General features: G+C 50.9%; 7 protein-coding genes across 7 annotated transcripts; 3 read left to right on the top strand and 4 right to left on the bottom strand.

The window, feature by feature from the left end:
- Window positions 1-1,324: 1,324 nt before the first annotated feature.
- ACET3X_008589 (uncharacterized protein) lies at window positions 1,325-3,105 on the top strand (the record flags this gene model as incomplete). The annotated part of the gene is made up of 5 exons (XM_069454779.1): window positions 1,325-1,407; window positions 1,455-1,670; window positions 1,718-2,782; window positions 2,831-3,008; window positions 3,055-3,105. 5 exons carry the CDS (start codon window positions 1,325-1,327, stop codon window positions 3,103-3,105), a joined length of 1,593 nt encoding a protein of 530 aa, XP_069304191.1.
- A 1,493-nt stretch (window positions 3,106-4,598) lies between these two features.
- On the top strand, window positions 4,599-5,022 carry ACET3X_008588 (uncharacterized protein; the record flags this gene model as incomplete). The annotated part of the gene is made up of 2 exons (XM_069454778.1): window positions 4,599-4,851; window positions 4,907-5,022. 2 exons carry the CDS (start codon window positions 4,599-4,601, stop codon window positions 5,020-5,022), a joined length of 369 nt encoding a protein of 122 aa, XP_069304190.1.
- Window positions 5,023-5,303: 281 nt separating this feature from the next.
- Window positions 5,304-6,358, bottom strand: ACET3X_008587 (uncharacterized protein; the record flags this gene model as incomplete). Its single annotated transcript, XM_069454777.1, has 3 exons — window positions 5,304-5,335; window positions 5,386-6,050; window positions 6,108-6,358. 3 exons carry the CDS (start codon window positions 6,356-6,358, stop codon window positions 5,304-5,306), a joined length of 948 nt encoding a protein of 315 aa, XP_069304189.1.
- A 1,402-nt stretch (window positions 6,359-7,760) lies between these two features.
- On the bottom strand, window positions 7,761-9,032 carry ACET3X_008586 (uncharacterized protein). The gene has a single exon (XM_069454776.1). The coding sequence runs from the start codon at window positions 8,892-8,894 to the stop codon at window positions 7,887-7,889; it is 1,008 nt and encodes a 335-aa protein (XP_069304188.1). The 5' UTR covers window positions 8,895-9,032; the 3' UTR covers window positions 7,761-7,886.
- Window positions 9,033-11,659: 2,627 nt separating this feature from the next.
- On the bottom strand, window positions 11,660-12,779 carry ACET3X_008585 (uncharacterized protein; the record flags this gene model as incomplete). Its single annotated transcript, XM_069454775.1, has 2 exons — window positions 11,660-12,171; window positions 12,539-12,779. 2 exons carry the CDS (start codon window positions 12,777-12,779, stop codon window positions 11,660-11,662), a joined length of 753 nt encoding a protein of 250 aa, XP_069304187.1.
- A 1,999-nt stretch (window positions 12,780-14,778) lies between these two features.
- On the bottom strand, window positions 14,779-15,680 carry ACET3X_008584 (uncharacterized protein; the record flags this gene model as incomplete). The annotated part of the gene is made up of 2 exons (XM_069454774.1): window positions 14,779-14,838; window positions 14,889-15,680. 2 exons carry the CDS (start codon window positions 15,678-15,680, stop codon window positions 14,779-14,781), a joined length of 852 nt encoding a protein of 283 aa, XP_069304186.1.
- Window positions 15,681-17,293: 1,613 nt separating this feature from the next.
- On the top strand, window positions 17,294-17,902 carry ACET3X_008583 (uncharacterized protein; the record flags this gene model as incomplete). Its single annotated transcript, XM_069454773.1, has 2 exons — window positions 17,294-17,509; window positions 17,594-17,902. 2 exons carry the CDS (start codon window positions 17,294-17,296, stop codon window positions 17,900-17,902), a joined length of 525 nt encoding a protein of 174 aa, XP_069304185.1.
- Between the last annotated feature and the right edge of the window lie 3,885 nt (window positions 17,903-21,787).

The following is a 21,787-nucleotide window of genomic DNA, read 5'->3' as shown; positions in this document are numbered from 1 at the left end:
GATGTTGCAAGCCGTTCGAAAGAGTCGTAGTATCGATGCAAGCATATAATAAGTGCATGTGTCCGGTGTTGTCATGCTCAACGGGCACCCAGCCCGCACCGCTCTTTTCTGGGGTTCAGCGGTTGATCTTGCCTCCACTGGCCCCCACTGGCCCTTTATCAGCCCCTTGTCGCGCTAAATACCGTTACTTAGTAGGGCTGATCACATGAACGCAATTTGCCAACAGCAATTATCTATCGCATCGAAAATTAGTCATCTCGTGTCGTCCTCGAATCTATTCGTCCAACATTATCACTCCGAAGTCTCACGTTGCTCTGAAAAGCGTTATGACTGGACACTAACTACGACAAAAGGCCGTCCTAATGGTCTTCAGTACTTCGCCCTGTCATAATATATTTCGTATCCCAAGTTGGTGTAGGTGCTGCTCATTTAACTCACCTGAGGGTGGCTGAGTGTCATCGCTAACCCTTGCCGCAGATGCCCCTCGCCGATAAGCCTCGATGATTGACAGGCACGAACTCCTCGTGGACACAGCGCGATGCTGCTCAAGACTATGCTGATGGAATCTGATCCAACGTCCACTCGTACGTAACCTCAACTTAATCTTCCCGCGCTTCTTGCACCGTACCATGGAAGTCACACCAGTTAAGCATCGTCATTGCGACTGGAACGTCTTCGCATCCTTCCACTGGTCGCGTGTCGATATTACTACTGACCTTTCGCGAACACCATATTCATGATCCTGCAGCTATTTTTGACGCCAAGTCCAGAGGCTAGGCACATGCAGGCAAGCATCTACTCACAAGGGTGTCATCATCTTACTCTATCGACTCAGCCTCGCCACTACTTTCACCAGCCGTCACCGGTGCTTCCACGACAGAGAGGCCCCCAAACATTTGCTTGATATTTAGCGGAGCGATGGTCGCGGCTTTCTCACACTATGTAATTTGCGCTCACTCTTCTTAACTCTATGCAACACCCTCCCCGTGACTGAGGACAGCGGACTAAGATCAGGGTCTACATGACTATGAAAACTGACTATTCCAGTGCATTTGCCTGAATCGTAACAACAGTCTCAAGCGACCGTATTATGGAGAGTCCTGGACGAGTTAAGACCACATTGCTCGAAGAGCGGGAGGTCCATGATGATAGTCGTTCCACGCGATCCAATGCGCATCTGCTCCCGAAGCCGCCTCCGTCGCCAGCAATTAGACCAATAACAGAACGTCATGATCCACACTCTTTTCCTGAGTGGAAGAGACGTCGCATTCACACGTGGAAAACTCCGCTTTTCATGGTTCTTTTCTTCCTTGTTGGCTTAGCGATGAGCACAGCGCATTGCATCTTTTACCCGAAGCTCAAAGGCCAGGTGGTTGGCAAATCCGACCAGCAAGAGGAGAGAATAAGGTAGCTTGCGCCCGTCTTTCATGTTTGCAGTTGACTGATGGTGTCAGATTTGGCACTGCATTTGCCTTCCTCGCTCAGATCTGCCTGGGGGCAAGCGTGTGGACCGCGTACACCCAGTGGCTTTGGAGGACTCTCATGAAGAAGGATCTGACAATCAAAGTCCTAAACTCAGCTTTTGGGGCTGATACATCAGTGTTGTCTTTGCTCAACGTCGACATGTGGAGGCGGCTGAAGGTAGGATCTATCATAGCTTTCCTCGCATGGTAAGTTGCTCGCTCTGCTTGCTATACCTCTTCTAAAGTGAAAACAGGGGTCTATTGATACCGCCGTTCTTCACGCCTGCGACTTTGTTCATTTTCGAAAGCACGAACGTTGAAGAAATCATTGCAGCCATGCCGCACCCGTCCATCGCGAACGTCAGCGCGGCGCATCTTTTTACTTACTCGCCACCTTCTCTACGCGGAACAAAACAGTACGAAACCGACGTGAACCGAATCTTCACTGGACCAAGGACCGTCATGAACCTCTTGGCTACTGCTACTTCGTCGCTCGGTGAAATACTGCCTCTAGACTTGCCTTTTAACAATTCGGCCTATTCCGTCGGCTTCTACGCTCCTGTGATCAAATGCGGAGACGCCAATGATACGGAAAGATATACCATAGACGGTCTTTTGCAGGAAGAAATGAATGCCACTCGTGGTACGCTAAATGAGACGGCTAGTGCATACTTCAGCTTCGTCCCTACCTACAATCGTACTGGGGCACTTACGGCAGTATCGGACCCTCGTCGACAGATACCTTCAAAACCGATGAACGAACTCTGGATGACGTTTTTGCGGCCTGAAATTGACGGCCGAGGCGAGCGAGTCAAGACACGTCATTATCAAATTTGTCGCCCACACAACGCATCTTACAATCTAGAGATCTCGCAGTACCGTGGCCTGCAGAATGTATCAGTCGAATACGAAGTCGGTGAAGCAATTCCTTTTCCGAACGAAACGCCAGACCAGATCTCAAACATGACTCAGCATGCATACACAGCTTTCATGTGGGTTGTGTGCGATCAACTTGTGGGGAAGCTAGCATGGTTGGTTGATACAAGCATCGAAGATGAGCAGCAAGCAGCAGCTCAGTTCGGTGTCATCGACTCGCCCATCCAGCACACCAGTTTACTGGGCTCCGTGGACTTGGATGCATACTTTGAGTTTGACGAAGAGAAGGAATTGTACAAAGATCAAAATATGTCAACAGCATTCAAGTTGAGTGATCAGCGACTGAAGGATAAAGCCATGGCGAGGAATCGAACGCTAGAAGTCCTGATAGAGGAATTGAGCTCCAACCTGACAGTCAGCATAATGCACAACCGCCTACTAACGTAAGTAAAACGGATTTGGCCCAAGCGCACGAATACTGATTCGTCTAGTGACATGGCCAACACGACCGTGAAACTTACCACCGACGTAAATCGCTACGACTACAAAGCCTACGGCTTGTTCATCCCTTACGCTCTTGCTAACGCATTCGCCCTTGTCTGCGTCATTCTTGGGTTAACATCATACGTCCGCGACGGCGCCATGCCAGGGAAGAAGATGCAGGATCTGGTGCATGCCGCGCGTAATCCAAAGTTCCAACGCAGTCCTGCTCTAGGCTCCAGAACAACAAGCCTGGGCGCTGGCTTTGGTCCAGATGGAGCTATAGAGATGAGGATAGCGAATGAAGGCTCAGGAGAAAGGAGAAGCAATGGAAGACTTAGAGATTTTCGAGATATAAGGTGGTCGAGCGATGTGGGTAAAGTTGAAAGTAGGGGAGTTGTGTGAAAAACGTCAAGTTTGAAAATCCACTTGAATGCATTACAATCATGCCCACCACGTACATCATAACGCCAGCGACTCCACTGGCCCGCTCATATGGTATTCTCCCCGCTCTATACACACCTTGCATATGCGTGTCGGTATTACTTGGGGGAATTCTCCAACCAAGTATCGGGCCGAGGCCGCTTTCCAATCGCAAGAGCCAGAGAGCGAGCTCGCTACGCCTCCTGCAACCTTGGTGCCCACCAACCTCGACTCCGACAAATCACAGCTTGGTCTAGGCTCAGAGCGGAAGGTCACGGAAGGTAAACATCCCGTGGGGTGTCAGCGCGATGGGCCGTGGACGTGCATGCATGTTGCTTAAGCGACCGCGGCCCGCGTTCTCAATTCAATGTTTACCCGGATTGCTGTCGCCACGTTAGGGCAGCCATGATTTGTTTACTATTGGAACTGGCTCAGCAGGCTCTCAATCATGCAGTGTGTTGGGACGATGACCATTGTTGGTGTTGATGTGGCGTTAAGGACTGGGATGGCTCACTGGCTGTAGTTCTGGTGAGCAGCCACGTGCACAGGTAAGTCTGTATACCAATGAGCTCGGCTTTATCTATGTCAGCTTATATATAGCCAAGGATATGCCAGATCCGCGCAAGCATTGCGGAGAATCGAAAGTGGTAGTAGCAGCCGTGGCGGCGACTTGTGTGCAACCGATGCATCAAATGGAGCTAGATAAATACTAGATGGAACTTCCTTTTCCATCATAGAAATCGACATATCACTCCGGGATATCGGGAAGCAGCATGAAGAGGCTTTGTTGGGCGCGCGAGTGCTGCAGGCCTAGGTAATCGCGAGTCAGTCTTCCGTCATATGTGCGGGTGGCCTTCCATTCCATCATCCACCAACATACGTGCAAGAACTAACGTATGCTTGACAGAAAGCACTAGTTGCTGGATACGGATCATCCACCCAATCATATCGTCGCTTTCGAGACACTGCGTGCCGATGTGAGATCGCATCTCGTACTACGCCGTGGGATGTTCGCATAACCCAACCCAACCTTCAGGTAGTGAGACATAGGCACAAGGCTCATATGTTTTCCAGACACTTCAAGAGGCTGTACGAAGCGGTCTGGGAGTGTATGACCTCAACACTAACAGTTGGTGGCGGACTGGGCCGACAATTGAGAAGCTGGAGTTGACTTAGGTCTTACCATATACCATGCCACTAACGTAGCGCCCAGAAATGATGTTCGATTCTGAACTAACCGCGAGGGTGTATAAAGACCAAGTCCATCATCTTACACATCTCCTTATCACCAACCTGTTCCACCACTCCAGTCTCGCATCCACTACTTGGATATTTTATCCTTTATCAACATCTACAATGCAGTTCACAAACATCCTCGGTCTCATCACGGCCCTTGCGGCCATGAGCGTAAACGCTCTCCCTAACCCCTCCACCATCGTAGAGCGCCAATCACCCGGCATTGGCATAATCCGTTTCTACGCAGGTTCCGGCTGCGAAGAGCCATGGCTAGAGGACACCGTCTTCTTCCAAGGCGACAGGTGTCTCAGCAACGAGTACACGGCGCCGTATGGTAGCTTTAGGGTACAACAAAACGGTTTCACTAGGACAGGTATGTAGCAGCGTTTCTCGTGGAGATTGGGGAGCAGGCTAATGTGGGGTGACAGCCCGCTTCTTCGTTAACCCAGTCTGCAATGGCTTTGGGCCTGGAAACTACATCGACGTTCTTCCTGGAGAGACCAAGTGCTTTGCCGGCACAGTGACCTCGTACAGCTTCCTATAGACGCAATATCAGGTGGGCGATGGATCGTAAGGAACTGGTGAATGGGTGTGCGGTACGGTGCGAGAGAGGTTTGCAGAGGGACGTGTTGTGCTACATGGATTAGTTGTAGGTGTACTTGTCACTCGTTAATAATTAATGATCAAACTCTGTTTCCGAAACCACGCACCCATGGTCTTTGGCAATGGGCGTTGTGCTGCTCAACATTGAGGGACACGACTCGTTTTGCTAGTCTTTTGGATGATTGCAAATGATATTTTCCTGCTTGTATCCTGCTTGGGTATCTACTCCTTCTCCTGCAAGAATTCCACGACCGCTGTGACGTGTTAGTAGAGTTTGTGATAGGATGGGTATATGCCTACGTACCTTTAATAAACTCCTCAGGCTTCTCACTAATGACCCAGTGCCCGCAATCTATGTCGACCAGCTCGAACCTCGGGAAGAAACGACCGATGATTGGAAGCGTCTCGTCGCTGACGTAGTGGCTCTTGGTGCCTCGAATGAAGAGCGCTCTCTTGTTGAACGACGTCTCGTCCGGGTTGGTGAAGGGGAAGTCCGCCATGTTGCCGAGCGCCTTGGTGAGAATGCCCACGGGTATACGGAACTTGAGAGGCGCGCCCGGTTCACCTCTCATGAGGTTAGTCAAGAGGAACTGGCGAACTGGAAGGTCCTTTGCATAAGGCTCCATGAGCTTGTCTGCCTCTCTTTGACTCTTGGGCTGTGACCTCTCGACATGCTGCATACCTTCTGCGTACTTCGGAAAGTCGCTTGACAAGGCCGCATCGACTGGCGCATTGTCTACGGGTATAATGTTTGCGCAGCAGTCTGGGTTCCTAAGAGCCATGGTCATGACTGTCTTTGCTCCCATCGAGTGTCCTATGAGCGTCGCATTCTTCAGCTCATGCTTCTTGAGGAAAGCCTCCACGTCTTCGGCGAGCGCAGTGTAGTTGTGAACCTTATCGTGGGGGGATTCGCCGTGGTTTCGTGTATCGATGGCGTATACGGGACGCTTGAGGACGCGCGCGAGTGCGCTGGAATCGCGGTGTTAGTTGCAATTCAGACAAAAAGTTCCTTAGAAAGAGGCCTACTTTGCAACACCCTGGTTGTTCCTCTTACTCCCGAACAAGCCATGTACAATCACAATCGGGTCTCCATCGGCCTTGCCAGAGTCATCATGAAGCCGATACGCAAGGTCGACGACCCTCAAATTCGCCGATGCGTGAAATGATCGCGTCCATGTTGGCGCTATAGTCGCATTCGTAATGGGTATGTGATTGGTGCGTTTTGGGAGAGTGTAAGCTGCGGACAGAGGTTGTATGCTTCTGGTTAAGACGCGCATGTTGAAAAGCTGACGATCGTGAATTTCGGAAAGCTTCCGAACTTTTTGTTTCGCCAAGCCGAACGTCATGCCGCATCTTGCCGATCTCGGGCATCTCCTTATCTCTTCCACCCAGCAATCTCATACCCTCTACTTACATCGAACAGTGTCTAACAAATTCGTGCTTACCCAGGTATGAGGGCGGGCAGATGTATGACAGCCACTCAACATGGGAGCCGAACATTGGCCTTGCACAACGCTCAAAGGCTGAGGACAACACGCAAAGAACAATCTGAATGAGTGATCGATCATAACACCACACCCATCACACAATTTTATTTGGCGATATAGGAGTTGTCCATGTTTAGTAGCTTGAATGGACTCTTTGTTTGTCACAACGCAACAATCAACCCCACGACCGCGACCTGCTGTTTCGAATACCGTCACAAATGCTCCCTGCATCCTTTCACAAGCACCTCCTGTAATCATCATAGTATGGAAGACCGCCTGTTAGTATCAGTACATCTGTAACTCCTTGCCTTGAGCCAACCGATCCCAATGGCAGGACACTTACTTTCGCATCCAAGCTGAGTCCACTCACTCCAGATCCAGCATCCCCAACCTGGAACCCAGTCCCACTTGTCGACACCATTCACCACCCTACCACGGGCTGTGCAACGTACGCCGAAGCGGTCGCCGCCCGTTACGCCCCGACTGCGCGTGCCGCTGAAGGGTGTAGTATCGCAACCTTGGGGTTGGGTTCTGATGGCATCGGAGTTGAGCCAGCACCAAGTATCGGCGCGTGGTAGGAGATTGGTGATCGCCTCGGCGGAAGGGTTGGGGGATGTAATCGGCGTCGCGACTACGGCTAGAGGAAGAAGAGCTATGACGGACACGGCCAGCTTCATGATGATAAGTCTTGCAGGTTTGAAAGGCTATCTCCGGAGGGGTTGATTGTTGGCTTGTGGAAATTGCTGCCAGGTTGACGCTGTTGAACTTATATAGCCGATATCCTCTCTTTTCTCCTCCTTCCATCTCCTGCTGTGGATCCAGACAATTTACAACTTCTCCGCACGTTTCTAGGCATTCTTACCCTATGCTCTCGTCCATAATATACTTATATTGGTTCGATGGAGCTAAAGTCTGAAGGCGTCGGGTTTTTCGCAATGTGCACCAAGATGACAATGTTTGTACTACGTACAATTCCTCACAGTTCAGCTGCCAAGTCACACATATTAAACTTGCCTTATTGAGCTACACAGGTGAGCGGGGAAGGTAAACACATCATCGCCAGTCTTCTGTAGAGCCAGCTCATAGTCGTGGAATTCATGGTCACATATTCATGGCTCAACGTTGGTATAGTTCGTTCTGCGCTGCCAGCCGATGAGGTATGCAATTAGTTTACATGGCTACAACAACGGCGTGTTGGTCAATAGAATATGTTAATACTACTAATTAGTTCTATCAAAATACTACTAATAAACTATGTAAAACCAAGAAAGTACCAAACCGCTCAAACGAAATCTACTTGCATACACCTACAGCTGCCTCAGTAATCTTTAACATGCACAACTATTTTGCCCTTCGCCTTCCCGGTCTTCAACTTCTCATAAGCCTGTGGCAGTTCCGAGAACTCCCAAGTCGAGTCGATGATCGCACGGAGCTTGCCTTGCTCCATGTATGCCGCCAGCTGCTCAAACACTGCAGTTCTCGCGTTTCCATCGACGAAGATGTATTCTCTCTGTCCCCAGCTGAGGAAACTAGACAATTTGTTGCCGAAGAATTGCACTGCGGCGCCAAGGTTCATACCGATACCTACTTGGATGAATTTGCCCTCTGGTCGTAGGAACGCGCTCGATGCCCGATACAAGTTCGCTGGTGCTCCGACATTATCAAGAATCAGGTCGAAAATTGTGCCATTGTCCTTTAGTTGTTGGATGATCGGGCCTGTCGTGTAGTCTATGACCTCATCTGCTCCCAAGCTTTTGACCAAGTCGATATTCTTTGTCGAACAAGAGACGGTGACGTGGTAGCCGAGTATCTTGGCGATTTGTATAGCAGTAGTACCAGTCCCTCCGGAGCCACCATTGATGAATACTTTATTGCCGGGTTTAGCATAGGGTTCCAGTCCAGCGTATACTGTCATTGCCACAGATGCGATGGACACAACGTCATCACCCTTGAGACCCTGCGGCACTTTTGCTAACACATTCTGCGATACCGGAAGGTACTCTGCCAGCGCGCCATGCTTGGCTCCTGGATTAAGACAGCCGTATACTATGTCGCCTTCCTTGAAGCTTGTGACGCTGCTACCAACCTTCGCAACACGGCCATATACGTCGAGGCCTGGGGTAATACCAGAGAAGACCATGCGTGTTATCAGGCCAAGTTCGAGGATCTTGTGGTCGATTGGGTTGAGGGCTGTCGCATGGCTCTCCACGAGAACTTCGTCTTTCTTGATAGATGGAATTGGGATACCAGACGATGGGATTGAAAGGTTCTTTTCCATTGGTCCGGATCCGGATTTGAACTGCCACCCGCGCATTGTGGTCGCCATTTCGAAGATTTCAGAAACGATGTCTAGCTAAGATCGTGTAGGGGATAGTAGTTGTGGGTTGAAGTCGCACTGAGAGATATAGAGATACGTGTGAGTTGGATTGATAGTAATGTATCTGCCGTATGTGAGTGATGATGATTGTGATGATATGCAAGAACGATGATCCTATCGTTGTATATATACTCAATCCAACACCACCATGCAGGTATCTTCGCTCTCATCCCATCGAGCTTGAAGGATCACAGCCTCGCAGCGAGTGGGCAGAAGCGAGCAGGGCGAGCTTGGTCAGCCTCATGATTGTCAACTAAAATGGCATTAAGCACCGAAGCCGAGCGATGATAAGATGGAGATTGCGACGATAACTGCTGCAAGTAAGCAGCCTCGTTGAACCGCGATTCGGGCGTTCGCGAGAGCGAGGGGAAATCTGACGTGAGACCAACGGTGACAAATGGTCAGTGCTGATAACACTAGCCGAATTCGGTTAGGCGATGACAAATGCGGGGGTTGCGCCTGTCCGAGGAGGTTCCAGGTACCACCCAAACACATAGGAAGTCTTTGAGATTCTCTTGCCAGTTATGATTCACAGCTTCTGACAAGGTCCTGCGAGTCTAGTTCATCACTGAACGGATGATGGAAGATGAATGTTGATGCAGGTGGCTATGTAGCGTCCCATCGTTACAACGATTAACACTGTCCACCTGCGCCGGCCAGGAAAGCCGAGCAAACCACATGAAGGAGCTTGTCCAGCTTCCGCCTCCAGAGATTTTCCGTTCTCACTTTGTTCCGCCCATCATGTCAAATGCCAGGAAACTCACATGCTCAGAGATCCATGGAAGTACCGAATTGCTCCACGCTGCCCAGGTGTAGTCGATAAGATTGAGCGCATTGTATTCGTTCCGAGGGACAAGATTGCTGCACTCTGCTTCCAATTTCTGAGGCCCTATCCCTGTGGCAATTCAAGCCGTAATTTCGTCCTCGCCTTTTATGGTAACCACAGGTTGGGCGCTCTGGCGATGCCATCTAACGGTTATCCTCTAGTTACCTATCTGTGGGCATATACACAGCGGATCGAGAGGGGCACAATGCGCGAGTATCGTATCTTGGATGTCAACACCGTGAAGAGGACCTCTAAGCTCCTCGTGTAGCCACCGATTGGCTTCCACCTTGTCGTATAGTTCGCTCGTTCTTGCAACGTGTCCCGAATCTGAATAGAACAGGACCATCCTCCTGATACTGAGAAACATCTGAAAGACATTCCCCAGACACATCGATTTGGTCGGTTGACTGCGGTTATACTCTCTACCATGTACAAGATGGGAAATGCACACACGATATCAACACCGGGGTCGAGCCTGTACCTTCATCTTACTGCACCAAAGCACATCACTAGGGCCAGTTTGATCATCGTCATATCAGAGTATACTAGCTGGTGTAGACCATAGGGGTATTTGCGAGGTGTAGTGTATTATTCTTCCTAGGCCAGACCGCATTTCGTAGTATGATAGGCTTCTAGGATGCGGAGGCATGTCGGGAAAGAAAACCACGCAGCAGTATTTTCCCCAATCCTATATTTCAGGGCACAACTCTACAGAATAGCGTAACACAGCGGCGTCTTTCTGCCCTTAACTTACTCATCTTGTTGTTAGCCGGCTAAATTCATCGTGTATGTTACTGTCTTACAGCCGTTTGACAATCCAGAAACGGACCCAGAGAGTATGAATAAGCCCTTGGAAAGCACCCCAGTACTCATGGGAGGGCTCATGGATATCGCCTAGACAATAGTCACGATGATACCGTCTGCTCATTGATGCAATGCTTACACGTCGAACCACCGCGCGTAGTTGTGGTTCGCATGACCCTATGACTTCGTCTACATCAGCTCAGTGCTCATAGGCTGTCCAAAACATGATCAATGCCAGCCGGTGCATTCACGAGATCATTTGACACCTTCTTATGTCTCATTTGTCCCTTCTCTCGATCCGGCAGCATGTTCGCAAATACCAGGACCACCAGACATGTACTATAAACGTGTTGAGAATGGCCCAACTTCGTCGTTGCTAGCTTTCAGGGAAGGTAGACGTGTAACGGCGTTCGTAGTGACGTATTCGTGAACAATCTTGCTATCAAGACACGGTGTCACGAATCGAAGGCGGATAGTGTTATGCAAAGGTCATTCGCTGAGGGCGACGCGTTCGATTATTTCAACGGCATCCGGAAGTACAGCTTCACTTTGGTGAACCTCGCGAAAACTAAGCCCAGTACCTTGCTGCATCACGAGGTGATAGGTGGGCAGGGAGCTGTGCAAGCGGCAAGGTCTGAGGTGTTGTGCGCCTGTCCCTTACCTAGCACCCGGACATCTGGGTGGCTTTCAGTCTCACATGGGACTGGAAAACACGGACCTCTTCAAATTACATACCAAGGCTTTGGTGTCAAAAGATGTTCGATCATCGTGACCCAGTGTCACGCTATAGATTCGTTCCTGGGGTTGAGACTATAGAGCCTGCAGCTTGCGGTGCACGTCGCTGTTCGGAACTCGGATTGCTCGGTCACTCAGCTTCGGATGAATACTATATTTGGGAAATACGCTGTTATACCGAATGTGCATATACGCTTGTAGGAACTCCATTTAATCAATCCAGACCCGTTGGCGTCGTCGCAAAGGTATGAGATAGGAAATTCATGGGCCTTGTGATGTCCTCGTCGAGATTACCCCCCCTTCCCCTCCAAATCATTAGTCAAAAGGAACAACACCTGAGACATGGTAATCAGCCCTTCGTCAGAATACCACTCAGTGCACCTTCGGCAGCCTTCTTCAGCAACTCCCGGTCCTCGTCGCTCATGTGATCCACCTTCTCGACGAGCAACTTCTTCAAGAACATGTTTTCCTTCCTCAGCCCCTCGTTCTCAGCTTCCAGCTTCTTGGTCCGGTCCTGCATCTCGCGACTGGTCTCCAGGAGCTGCATCTCGCGCTGCTTCTTCTTCTGGCGAAAACGTGCCGAAGCAGCTTGATTGCGTTTCCGCTTATCCTCCTCCGCTTCTACCACAACCGGATCACTGAGAAGGTTTGTGTGGGTCGGATCGGGAGATGTGGCTGAAGATGTGGATGTCGCGTTGCTGTCGGGGTATGGCGTGCGATAAGCATTAATGCCAAAGCCTTGTGTAACAGGTGAGAAGCCTTGTAGATCGTCGAAGCCAATCTGAAGTGTAGAGTCGTGCTCGAAATGCTGCGGAATATGTGCGGCTATGGTCGGCATTGTGGGCGAGGTGTATTGCAGGCCTCAAGATGATGTTAGTGACCATGGCATGTAGAGAAAGGAAAACAACAGAGAATACGCGACGACCGCTGCGTATTTGATCGACGGAAACCCTCGATGCAACAACAGGCGTCTGTGCACAACTTGCATATACACCTCCCTAGGCGGGTATGCAGTCGTCGCAAGCCCCGTCACCGCGAGTGATCACGTGCAGCTAGCGAGAGCACGCCATTCCATTCTGAACAAACGTCATCTCGTCCCGGCAACTCAGAAACACTGGAATTGCGTCCACAGGCAGTCAACGGGCCGAAAAAGAAGTACAAGGAATTCGTTGAGAATACAGGAAATGAAATATAACGGGGTACAGACAAATAGAGGGGTTGCGCTTACCTGGAGCCGACACACCACTGCTGTGCAATGCATACGCAGAGTACTGGTTTTGCGCGATATTGCTTTGGGTAGGAATTTGCAGCGGTTGTAGGTGCTGTTCACCGGGATGATATTCGTGATTGTGGTAAAGGTCGGCGGCGTCGAGGACATCGAAGAGATCATGTCCAGACGAACTCCCACTCGCATGTCCTTCGGTGAAGGTCGGCTGCCCAAAAGCTTGCTGACGATAAGTTTCCGACATTACTCTCCATGGGCAACATGCGTTCTCGCGCGATCGCGTCTTTCCTTTTGTTGTTTGTGTTCTGATCGTCGGTCTCAAGGTCTGGTGTATGTTCGTTGTTGAGCTTCGCGCCGGGCCTTTTTGGGGGGGGGGGGGGGTCGAGGATTGACGTTCCTACCTGCAGGAGCGGCGATGGTGTGCCGCCCTATAAGAACCACACAAATGCCCACCGGCATGCGCTTGTTGGCAGCGCACCCCACTGCCAAAACCGCCTTCTGACACCCGCTGGAATGGTGATCGCGTCTGATGGCGCCATATTTCTCATCCGATTGCCAAAACCCTCCCACGCTTTCGCCTAAATCGCGCCCCAGAAGCTGGCCGAATTGCAGTGCGCGATATTCCCGGGCTCTCCTCGTGTGTCCAGAATCACGACGACCTGTACTTCGGTGGGGCGGGTAATGCATGATGCGTTAGTGGTTGCAGCGAGCTCGCAGCGATATTTGACCCGGGGTCCAGGCTTCGTACAACACAATCCTGTCCTGCTTTTCGTCGATGCGGCTGTGAGTCTTTTCGGCACATTGTTGGCTCCTCTCCAAAATTCTCTTGTTACGCTATGTGTCTAAGACATGTTGTGATGTGTGTCCAAAAACCAAACATGTCGCTGTGTCAGTGAGTCGTTTACCCACAATGTCATCGCTGTTTGCAGTCGCAAGAGTATAAAAGGGTACCTCCAGGCTGTTCCGATACTGGCACAGAATGCTTGCGCCCGTAGGAAGAACTGATAAGACAACATGTATCCCAGTATGAAGAGGCAGACACACTATGCGACACTCGGGCTGGCCCCAATTGCGCCTCAGGAGGTCATACTTGCAGCATACAAAGCGCTGGCGTTGATATACCATCCTGACGAGACCTTGGAGCTAGATCCGACTGAGCGTGCTGCACGTACTACGGTGTTTCAGGATATCCAAGAGGCATTTGACGTGTTGACAGACAAAGTTCGTAAGACCACCTACGACGCTGAACTGGCCAGAGAGGAGGGCGAAGTCGATGACGAAGTATTTGCCTTCCAATACCCTGCCCAGTCTTTGCTCACAATACAAGAGCAGAACAGCTCGATGCGTGCTCAAGCACGTCAACAACTTGAACACTGGAGAGTTTTACGGAACAAGCGACAGGTGGCGGAGGCGTGTCTGAGCGTGGCTGACCTTGAGAATCTAGTGAGGATCTGGGGCGATCTGGAGAACGAAAATACAGCCGATCCTTCAATGAAGGCTCAATGTGTCATCCGCGGTTACGAATACTTGGTGGAGATCGAGACTCGCGAGCGAGACTATGAAGACTCGTTAGAGAGGACGTCAGGATCTGGTCACGCACCAGTGACACCCACGACGCTGGCCGTTGGGAATCATTGTTCAGTGACGCCAAAAGCGCCCACGAATTCTACCACGGCTGTAACTGCACATTCGCCGCAGACATCGGATGTGGCCGCACGGCATTCCCATTGTGACATCTCGCTTACGCCATTCTCTCATACGAAGGCGCGAGCCGACGAGCGTAAAAGGGCCGAAGAAAAGCGGGCCGAAGAAGCTGAGGCCCGAACCAAAGCACGCAAGGAAAGAAAATCTCAAATTGAGGCAGCCAGGCAGGTCAGGCTCGAAGCAAAGGCTGCTTTAGCCCGCGCACAGAAAAACAAGCAGAAAGCGATGGAGGAGGATCGAGCGCGTGCGAAGGCTGAACATATCGCCAAAGTTCGAGCTAAAGTGCGCGGAGCACCGATTGGCATCGATACCGCTGACAAGGACGTTATCGCTTCTGGGGTCCAACAGGAGTCGTTGTCGCGTAGGATTGATGTCTCCGATGAAGGTGTGCAGGAAGGACCCAAGCTATAAGCAAACGAACGTTTGGTAAGTGTGACTTCCAACACAAGCCTTTTCGTGGGTAGATGCACCAAAGGATGCGAACAGCAGCGCTAGATGCGAGTGCATCAAAACAGTTTGGGTGAGCGGGTTGGTATGGGCTATATCGTGTATCGCATAGTGACGCGTACGCCATGGACGTGATTCTCCCAACCTCGTCTCTAATCCATGAATTAGTTAATGCGAACATTGTCCCTATGAATTGGCTCACCTTTGCTCTCGCCCATACACAAATCCAGTCACCGTGTTTTAGCGAGTCAATGAAATTCTCGCCGCGGCCCGCACCTTCGTTGCCTTCCCATGTTGGGTTATCTTTACAACCCCAGATGACGCGGTACCGACGAATATAATCGCCTTCAAAGATTGAAACAGCTCTTGCGACCTCGTTCCCTTGCAAATACCAGGCGTGTTGTCCTTCGATACCCATTGGGCGTGTAGGATCGTCGTGTAAGAACGTCATCGTCTGCATCTCGTCGCAGTGCAGCCTCTGCGGCTCTATTTTCGATGAAGGGCGCAGCGCATTTCTGTAGCCGAATTTACCGCACATATCATCTATCACGGTGTGGATGTTGCTTTGCGGATACTCGTGTTCGTCGAAGCTATCAGCGACCATGTTACTTATCATGTCGTCCTGCGGAGAAAGCGGGCGCACAATGGACACCTCAAACCAAGAAGAAGTTTCGAACGTGCCAATCGTATCTTCCGTAGTCCAGCCTTGGTCGTGGCTGACGATTAGGAACTCAATTTCTCGGATTTTGCTGGTTTCGCGATGCGCGATTTTGGGCCTGTCAACTACTATCCTCAATAAGGGCTGGGCCGCAGAGAAGTCGTCGGAGAACTCCTCGTCAAGGAGTACTGTGGTCTGGTCATTGAGGTGTACGACCTCGACCCAGTAGCGGGCTTTATCCAGGATATCGAGAACGAGTTCATTTGGGAGACCTAGGCGGTAGTGGAGGAGGGCACGGGTGCGATGAACATCACGGCGACTGGGCGCGAAGGGCATTGCGGGGCTTTATCAATTGGCGCTTTCGGTCGGTCGCAATGCAGTATGATTAAGGTTGAATGGGTTGAGAGGGTCGCGGTGGCATGTGGGCGAAGACACCCAATGGCAGACAGGCTAGGCGGGAAACCGGTTTAGTGTCGCCCGCAAATTTGACCCGACGAGCCGAGAGATACTACGCGGATCGGCATGCATGACAGTTGTCATTCGGCCCTGCTGTCCTTGTTTAGCTGGATCCTTATTTGAACATCAAGAGCGTAAGCTGAAGGCTGAAACTTGGTGATGCTGCATGTTTGCGAGTTGGTGTGGTAGCCGTGCTGTGCTGGAGAGCGCCTCGGTGACTCACCGGAAGGATCGCACTGGCCGGCCACATTACAACGCACTTCCCTCGACACACGTAAAACTGTGTGCTTCTGCTCTTACACTCGAGGTACTTATACATCAAGTATACAGGCTGTTGGACTGGATTACGTTAGTCTAGGTTGAGCCGACAGGCGTATCAAGACAGCATGTCTGGGAATGATATGGCGTCGTCTGCAGTCGCTACCCAGGTATGCAGATCATCATATTAGAGCATAGGGGTACTCACTTGGATGCGCGAAACATACCCAGCATATGCAAGGCAGCGAATAGGCCTGCAGTTGTATTTCATCCCTTCCACAGATGTCTATACGTATTGTACATTCCAGTCTCATACGATCCAAGTCATTTTTCCACCTGTGCAAATGTTCCCAAAGTCTTCCCCAGAGTTCTGCTCCTCTGTATACGTGTGATTGTCTCGTGCTCCTGAGGCCGGCAGGCCTTACGCAAATCACACCTATGTCAGGACCACAGATGGGCACGAGCTCATCTCTAATCAAGCTCTTCCGGTCTGAAGTTTAATACCAATCAGAGCGGCACGTACAAAACCATGCGTAGACCGGCTGCCCGTGCGCTGAAGTCAAGGCCGAAAGGCGGGTCGGATGGATGTAAGGAGGTTACCTAAGGTATTATCGACCAAGGCAATTAACCGCAAAGAAATATTTCAGCGGAACAGCGCGTTTAGAAAAGAACTTGTTGTTGTCTGGTGAGGCGAGGAGTACGTGGATGGCGTTGTGGTTTGCGCTTCGCAGGGTCGGTGCGCCAACTGCGTCAAATGGTCGATGGCTTGAAAACCTTCATAGCATCCACCACATGGAACCCGAAGAGAACGTACAAGCAAATCGTGCTTTCCATGCATGACAAGAACACCGATCTGCCCCTGGAGACATCATCGCCCTAACATCCTTCTCTTGAGTCAACCTGGCACACCCATACGCCTTCGTCACCACAACCTCGTCTTTCATACTGCCACCACCGTAGTCGCTGCGCTTCCCGTTGCGCAGACAGATACACTCGCATATTCACAAGCCTTTACTGCCATCAATGGACTGCGCCGCGCTCCGACTGCCTTGTTCTCGACTCTGCGCCACTGTGAACACACGAAGCTTCGACACAATGCCCACAATCCCCAGCAGTAAGTTCCGCGGTCTGGGATCTCCTACAAATACATCACTAATCACCCATTCAGTCTTCCAACCGCGTGCCAATCCATCAATCAATCTCCGCGAACGATCGTCATACCAATCCCCACCGCCATGTCGCAGAACGAAACGAACGAAGCCAAACATCAGAAATGGAAGAACATGAGGCGCAAGGAAAAGGCAATGATGCGACTCTGCGATGACATGCAGGTGGAAGTCACAGCCTGCTGCGAGAAGGGCCAATACTTCGACGAAGAGTATGACTTCTTCACAACGCGTGGACGTAGCTTGCAAAACGTGGCTCGCATGAGGGAAGCTGACGGACAAAGTGTACGTACCTCTGAGTATTGCGACTCCTCGTTTCTCCAGTACTTGTTGCCGGAAGAATGGCGACTTACTGACTCTTCATAACAGGATTCATGGCTGCTGAAGGCAGCGAAAAAGATGTACAATCTTGCGACTCAGATTGACAAGCTCAAGGGTGTAACCGCCGTTCGCAAGGAGCTTCAAGAGCAGCTCGGTATCACGCCCACCGAAGACGAATACATTGGTTACGGACATGGCGAGGATGAACTGGAAGACACCATACTCTTCGTGCTGCTCGACCATGAGCTCGACTCAACAACGAGCGTCCGACATTACATAGCGGAGAGCATGGGAGGATCTTCGCTATTTGCGAACGAAGAATGGCGACCACAGATGCGGTTTGCAAGGCCGCGTTGATAGGTGCTGTGACGGGCTCAGTCGTCCAGTGACAAGCACCTTGATTCAACCTTGCGCTTTAGCTCTTCATCGACTTGAGGGCGGCGCGTTTGGGCTCGCTATGTTGGTACCGAATGACGAGATAACGAAGGAAGACAAATTCATGAATAGAAAGGAGAGGCCAATCCTACCTTTACAGAGATACGTGCATAACCCGGCTTGAAAGATGTGAGACCTGCATGCTGCTATAATGTATCCTAAGCCGTACGTGATGTTTGTGGATCTGTATCGTGCAACCTATGAGACATCTCCGGTGTCATAAGCAGCCATTAGATTGGCAAAAGGTAAATATGACGTTGCTAAAGCCAGGCAAGCTAAGCATCGCGGCCTCGAGTTGTGCAACACTTCCAAGACGTGCGTAACCATGTCGCAGTAGCTATATCCAAGGTGAGCGGATCGCAAGATACTAATGTCGCACTTGGAGGATCCCAAGCCCACTGCTTCGTCGCAGCCTATAGCCACTCGACATAGGAACCTACTGTCAGCTTGTAGCATTAAAGCCAGATTACTTTGTGTATCGTCTTGAGCTCCCAAGTGCGTGTTTATCGCAGATGTGGCTTACGCTTAAGCAACGCAGCCAGCCCAATTACATCTCTCCTCAGGCGAATCCCCTAAAGCAGAAGTGTAGAGCCTAGGGAATTGACCTGCGCCGGTGACTTACGGCAGTGGTGAAAACGTCGGAGGAGTGCGGGCGCGCCACAGCCGGCCTGCTTCTGGGCAAAAGCATAAGAAGAAACTCTGCACAAGTACAGAGGCCTGCACCTACTCCGCTACCTCTGCACACTCTCCATGCCTGATTCAGGCCTCTCAGATAGAGAGAAAGCAAGTGCATATGCACATGCATCCTGTTCATACTCATACCGTACGGTAAAATGCCAAAGAGAAGTGCAAAAATGTGGTATGGCTTTCAACCACGGGAATTCCACCCTGCCTAGGACTCGAACCTAGCCCCAAAGGGGGAAGCAAACCTGTGATCAACACGAGTTAGCCATTGGTGGCTGCCGACCGCCACCCCGCCGCCGTACCCGTCCGCCCACGGGCCTAGGCGAAGTTTTGATGATTCAAAGCGTATATATAGCCAAAAGACACGGAGGATACCTGGGGGGCCTTTGTTGATTTTCGAGAGGTGAAGGGGTACGTGCCTGTGCGGAGATGACGCGGGGCGGGGTGGCGGTAACGCGTGCGGAGACACCTTCACGTCGTCCATGGCGACGAGGAGGTCAGGGTCTGCTGTTAGAGTGGAGTTCCGCCTAGGCGGTGAAGCTCGCTCGTCGCGTTGGGCCAGTCCCTGCAGCTTGATTTTGATGTTTTGCAGCATATGCCATATCTGAGGCCAAATAAACAATCGACGACGACATACAAGTCCCTGGCAGCAGAGATGAGCCTGCATGGACGTCGCACATCTACTGACGCGGCTTAAGGTTGTTTTAATGCCTTGCCATATGTGCCTCCTAGCAGCATGGTTTTACGTGATCAATGCATAGCATTGGGCGTCCACGAATTTCTGTCCACGCTCACGATGGTGGCGACTCGTCCTCTCGTGACGTGAACTAAATTCACTGGCATGGCGACAGTGATGCTTGAAAGCTGCTCAGGCTTGAGATTCGCAATCACATTCCGAAATTTGGGTGGTATTTGGACCGACTTGAGATGATGATTAAGCGAAGCCCGGCCGTGTCTTGAGGTATGTTACCCCAACTCGAGTCGACATCGTCGCGCGCATATTTTGCCAGGGGTATATGATGCTGTGAGTCGCGGTTTCCGATATCCGGTATTGCTCGTCTCTGTGCTCGTAGTCCTTGGCTTCAAGATTCCGTGACTTGTCGTGAGGCATTCCTTCCCACTGCCAGGGTATGGTCATAGTGGTGATTCAACGGCCGGAACTAGGACTTGCTGAGCTATAGCTCCGCAACTGCGTAATGTAGGTGCCGAATGTGTTGGGAAAGGATAGTATGCTGGAAGTGAGCACTCATGTTGTGATACTGGCTGAGCCAAAGCTGTTATCGTTCGAGCAAGAGACAATATATTCAAGGCCGAATATTGATCTCCAAGACTTCGATGAAATGATGCTCGTATCTTTGACCTCTCGTTGGCAGTTTTTTGTCCTGAACTTGTAAGACTCTTGTGAGGCTTGTTGGTGTTGTACCATGGCTCTTATGGCGCGACGGCGCCTCGCAGTGAGGCAGTCAATCGCCCCTGAACTAATTGCATGTGTCGCGTCGGCTAAGTTGATAAAGATTTACTTGCGAGGCCGTCGAAATGATGCGTGTCAGACGCATGTGACGTATAGGAACCTGTCGTGAAAGATTATGATGACGACGAACAACCGGTAGCGTACATGTGAGAGTTTGGAGCCGGCACATGTGGTATCCACGCGTCCTGTCCAGGTATGTTAACCGCCCACCTCCTGATATAGCTGTTCGTCTCAGGTCATGCTAGTAGGTATCGTCGCACATTGCCAGACTTCCCAATGAAAGCGCATAAAGATGCACCAAATGCCATAAAGTATTTCGAGAGCCGATGAGTGCATGCCCGGAAACACTCGGAAGTGTGTGGACATGATCGGGCTTCATCATCCGGCGAAAGCAAGCGGAGCGCATCCGAGCTGCCTTGAGCAATATATGGGTTCGCGCACCGTTCGTGGCCGCATCACCTAGTAGCAGTATGCTGACCCCGTATACTGTTCTGATGCCAATACGTAGGTCGTCCTAGTGTCTGTAGCTTGACGCTGGGCTCTCAGCAGCTCCAGCAATGCCTGCTCCTCGACAAGCGACAGAATCCAATGAATCAAAGCAACATCTTGAAAGATTTGCATCTCGATGAGAACATATGATGCCAAGAATTCGCCCGAAGTCTGGTCAAAAGAGGTATTCCAATCCAATTCGTTTGCAGTTACTGCATGACGGCGTTGTGTTCATCGGTCCTGGTTGTCCGAACTTCGCTAACGGACATAGGCATTTCATCGATCACGCAAGCCAAATAACAGGATTGCTTGGTTGCAAGCCTTTCGCATACCCATCTCCGTGATAAAAGCATGGCAGAGATGTTATCGCCAGAAAATAGGCGTTAAAGCATCACAACCATACCGGCATCTCTTCTAAGGCGGTTGCTAACGAATCCAAGATGCAGCAATGCTGAGAAGCTCGCTCATAGCCATGTGACCATCGCCTGCACCACATGCCAGCTTGGCCTCTCTAGGAAGTTGTACAAGCAAATGTGCATGCGGACAAGTGAATTTGAAAATCCACATTCTTGTGCGGGAAGGTGTGCTGTCTGCGTATCTTCCTCCTAGGCGACATGTGCTGGATGGGTGGGAGAAAGAAAAGCAAAAAAAACCCGACTACCTTAATGGTAGTCATTACTTCGATGGAGAACCGAACTCTTGTTAAACCTGTTTGTGGTCAGCCTGTGGCACGAATCCCAACCATGAGTCCAATAACACGAACTCATGTCGCACAGGATCGTACCACCACCGAAAGAATTGCAATTCTTGTAGGTATATATAGCCACTGGACTCCGTTTCCCGGAGATCTGGTATAGGACTTCGGCAACGATCATTCCATTGGCATTGCAGGGGAGTGGGGCAGGCGGAGCGACGGCAGGGCTTCTATGCAGGCACCTTGCGTGACCGGTGAGACAGCCTTCAACGAAAACTTCCTTCTCTCCTACTGTCCCCTGGCACAATCGGTGTTCTCCTTCGGGATGCTATGATGAACCATGTAAGGGCGCCTGCGAGGCATGATCTCCACGTTGGTATCACGACTTGCAGCCCGACACGCATTTCTTCTCAAGAGGTCCTGAAGCATCTCGATCCTGAATGTGACCCGTCCAAACTGAGCTGCAGTC

This window comes from Alternaria dauci, chromosome 8 (assembly GCF_042100115.1).
Source record: "Alternaria dauci strain A2016 chromosome 8, whole genome shotgun sequence".
NCBI lineage: Eukaryota > Fungi > Ascomycota > Dothideomycetes > Pleosporales > Pleosporaceae > Alternaria > Alternaria dauci.
Note: the sequence above shows the minus strand (reverse complement) of the source record. Positions and strands in the feature narration are given on the sequence as shown.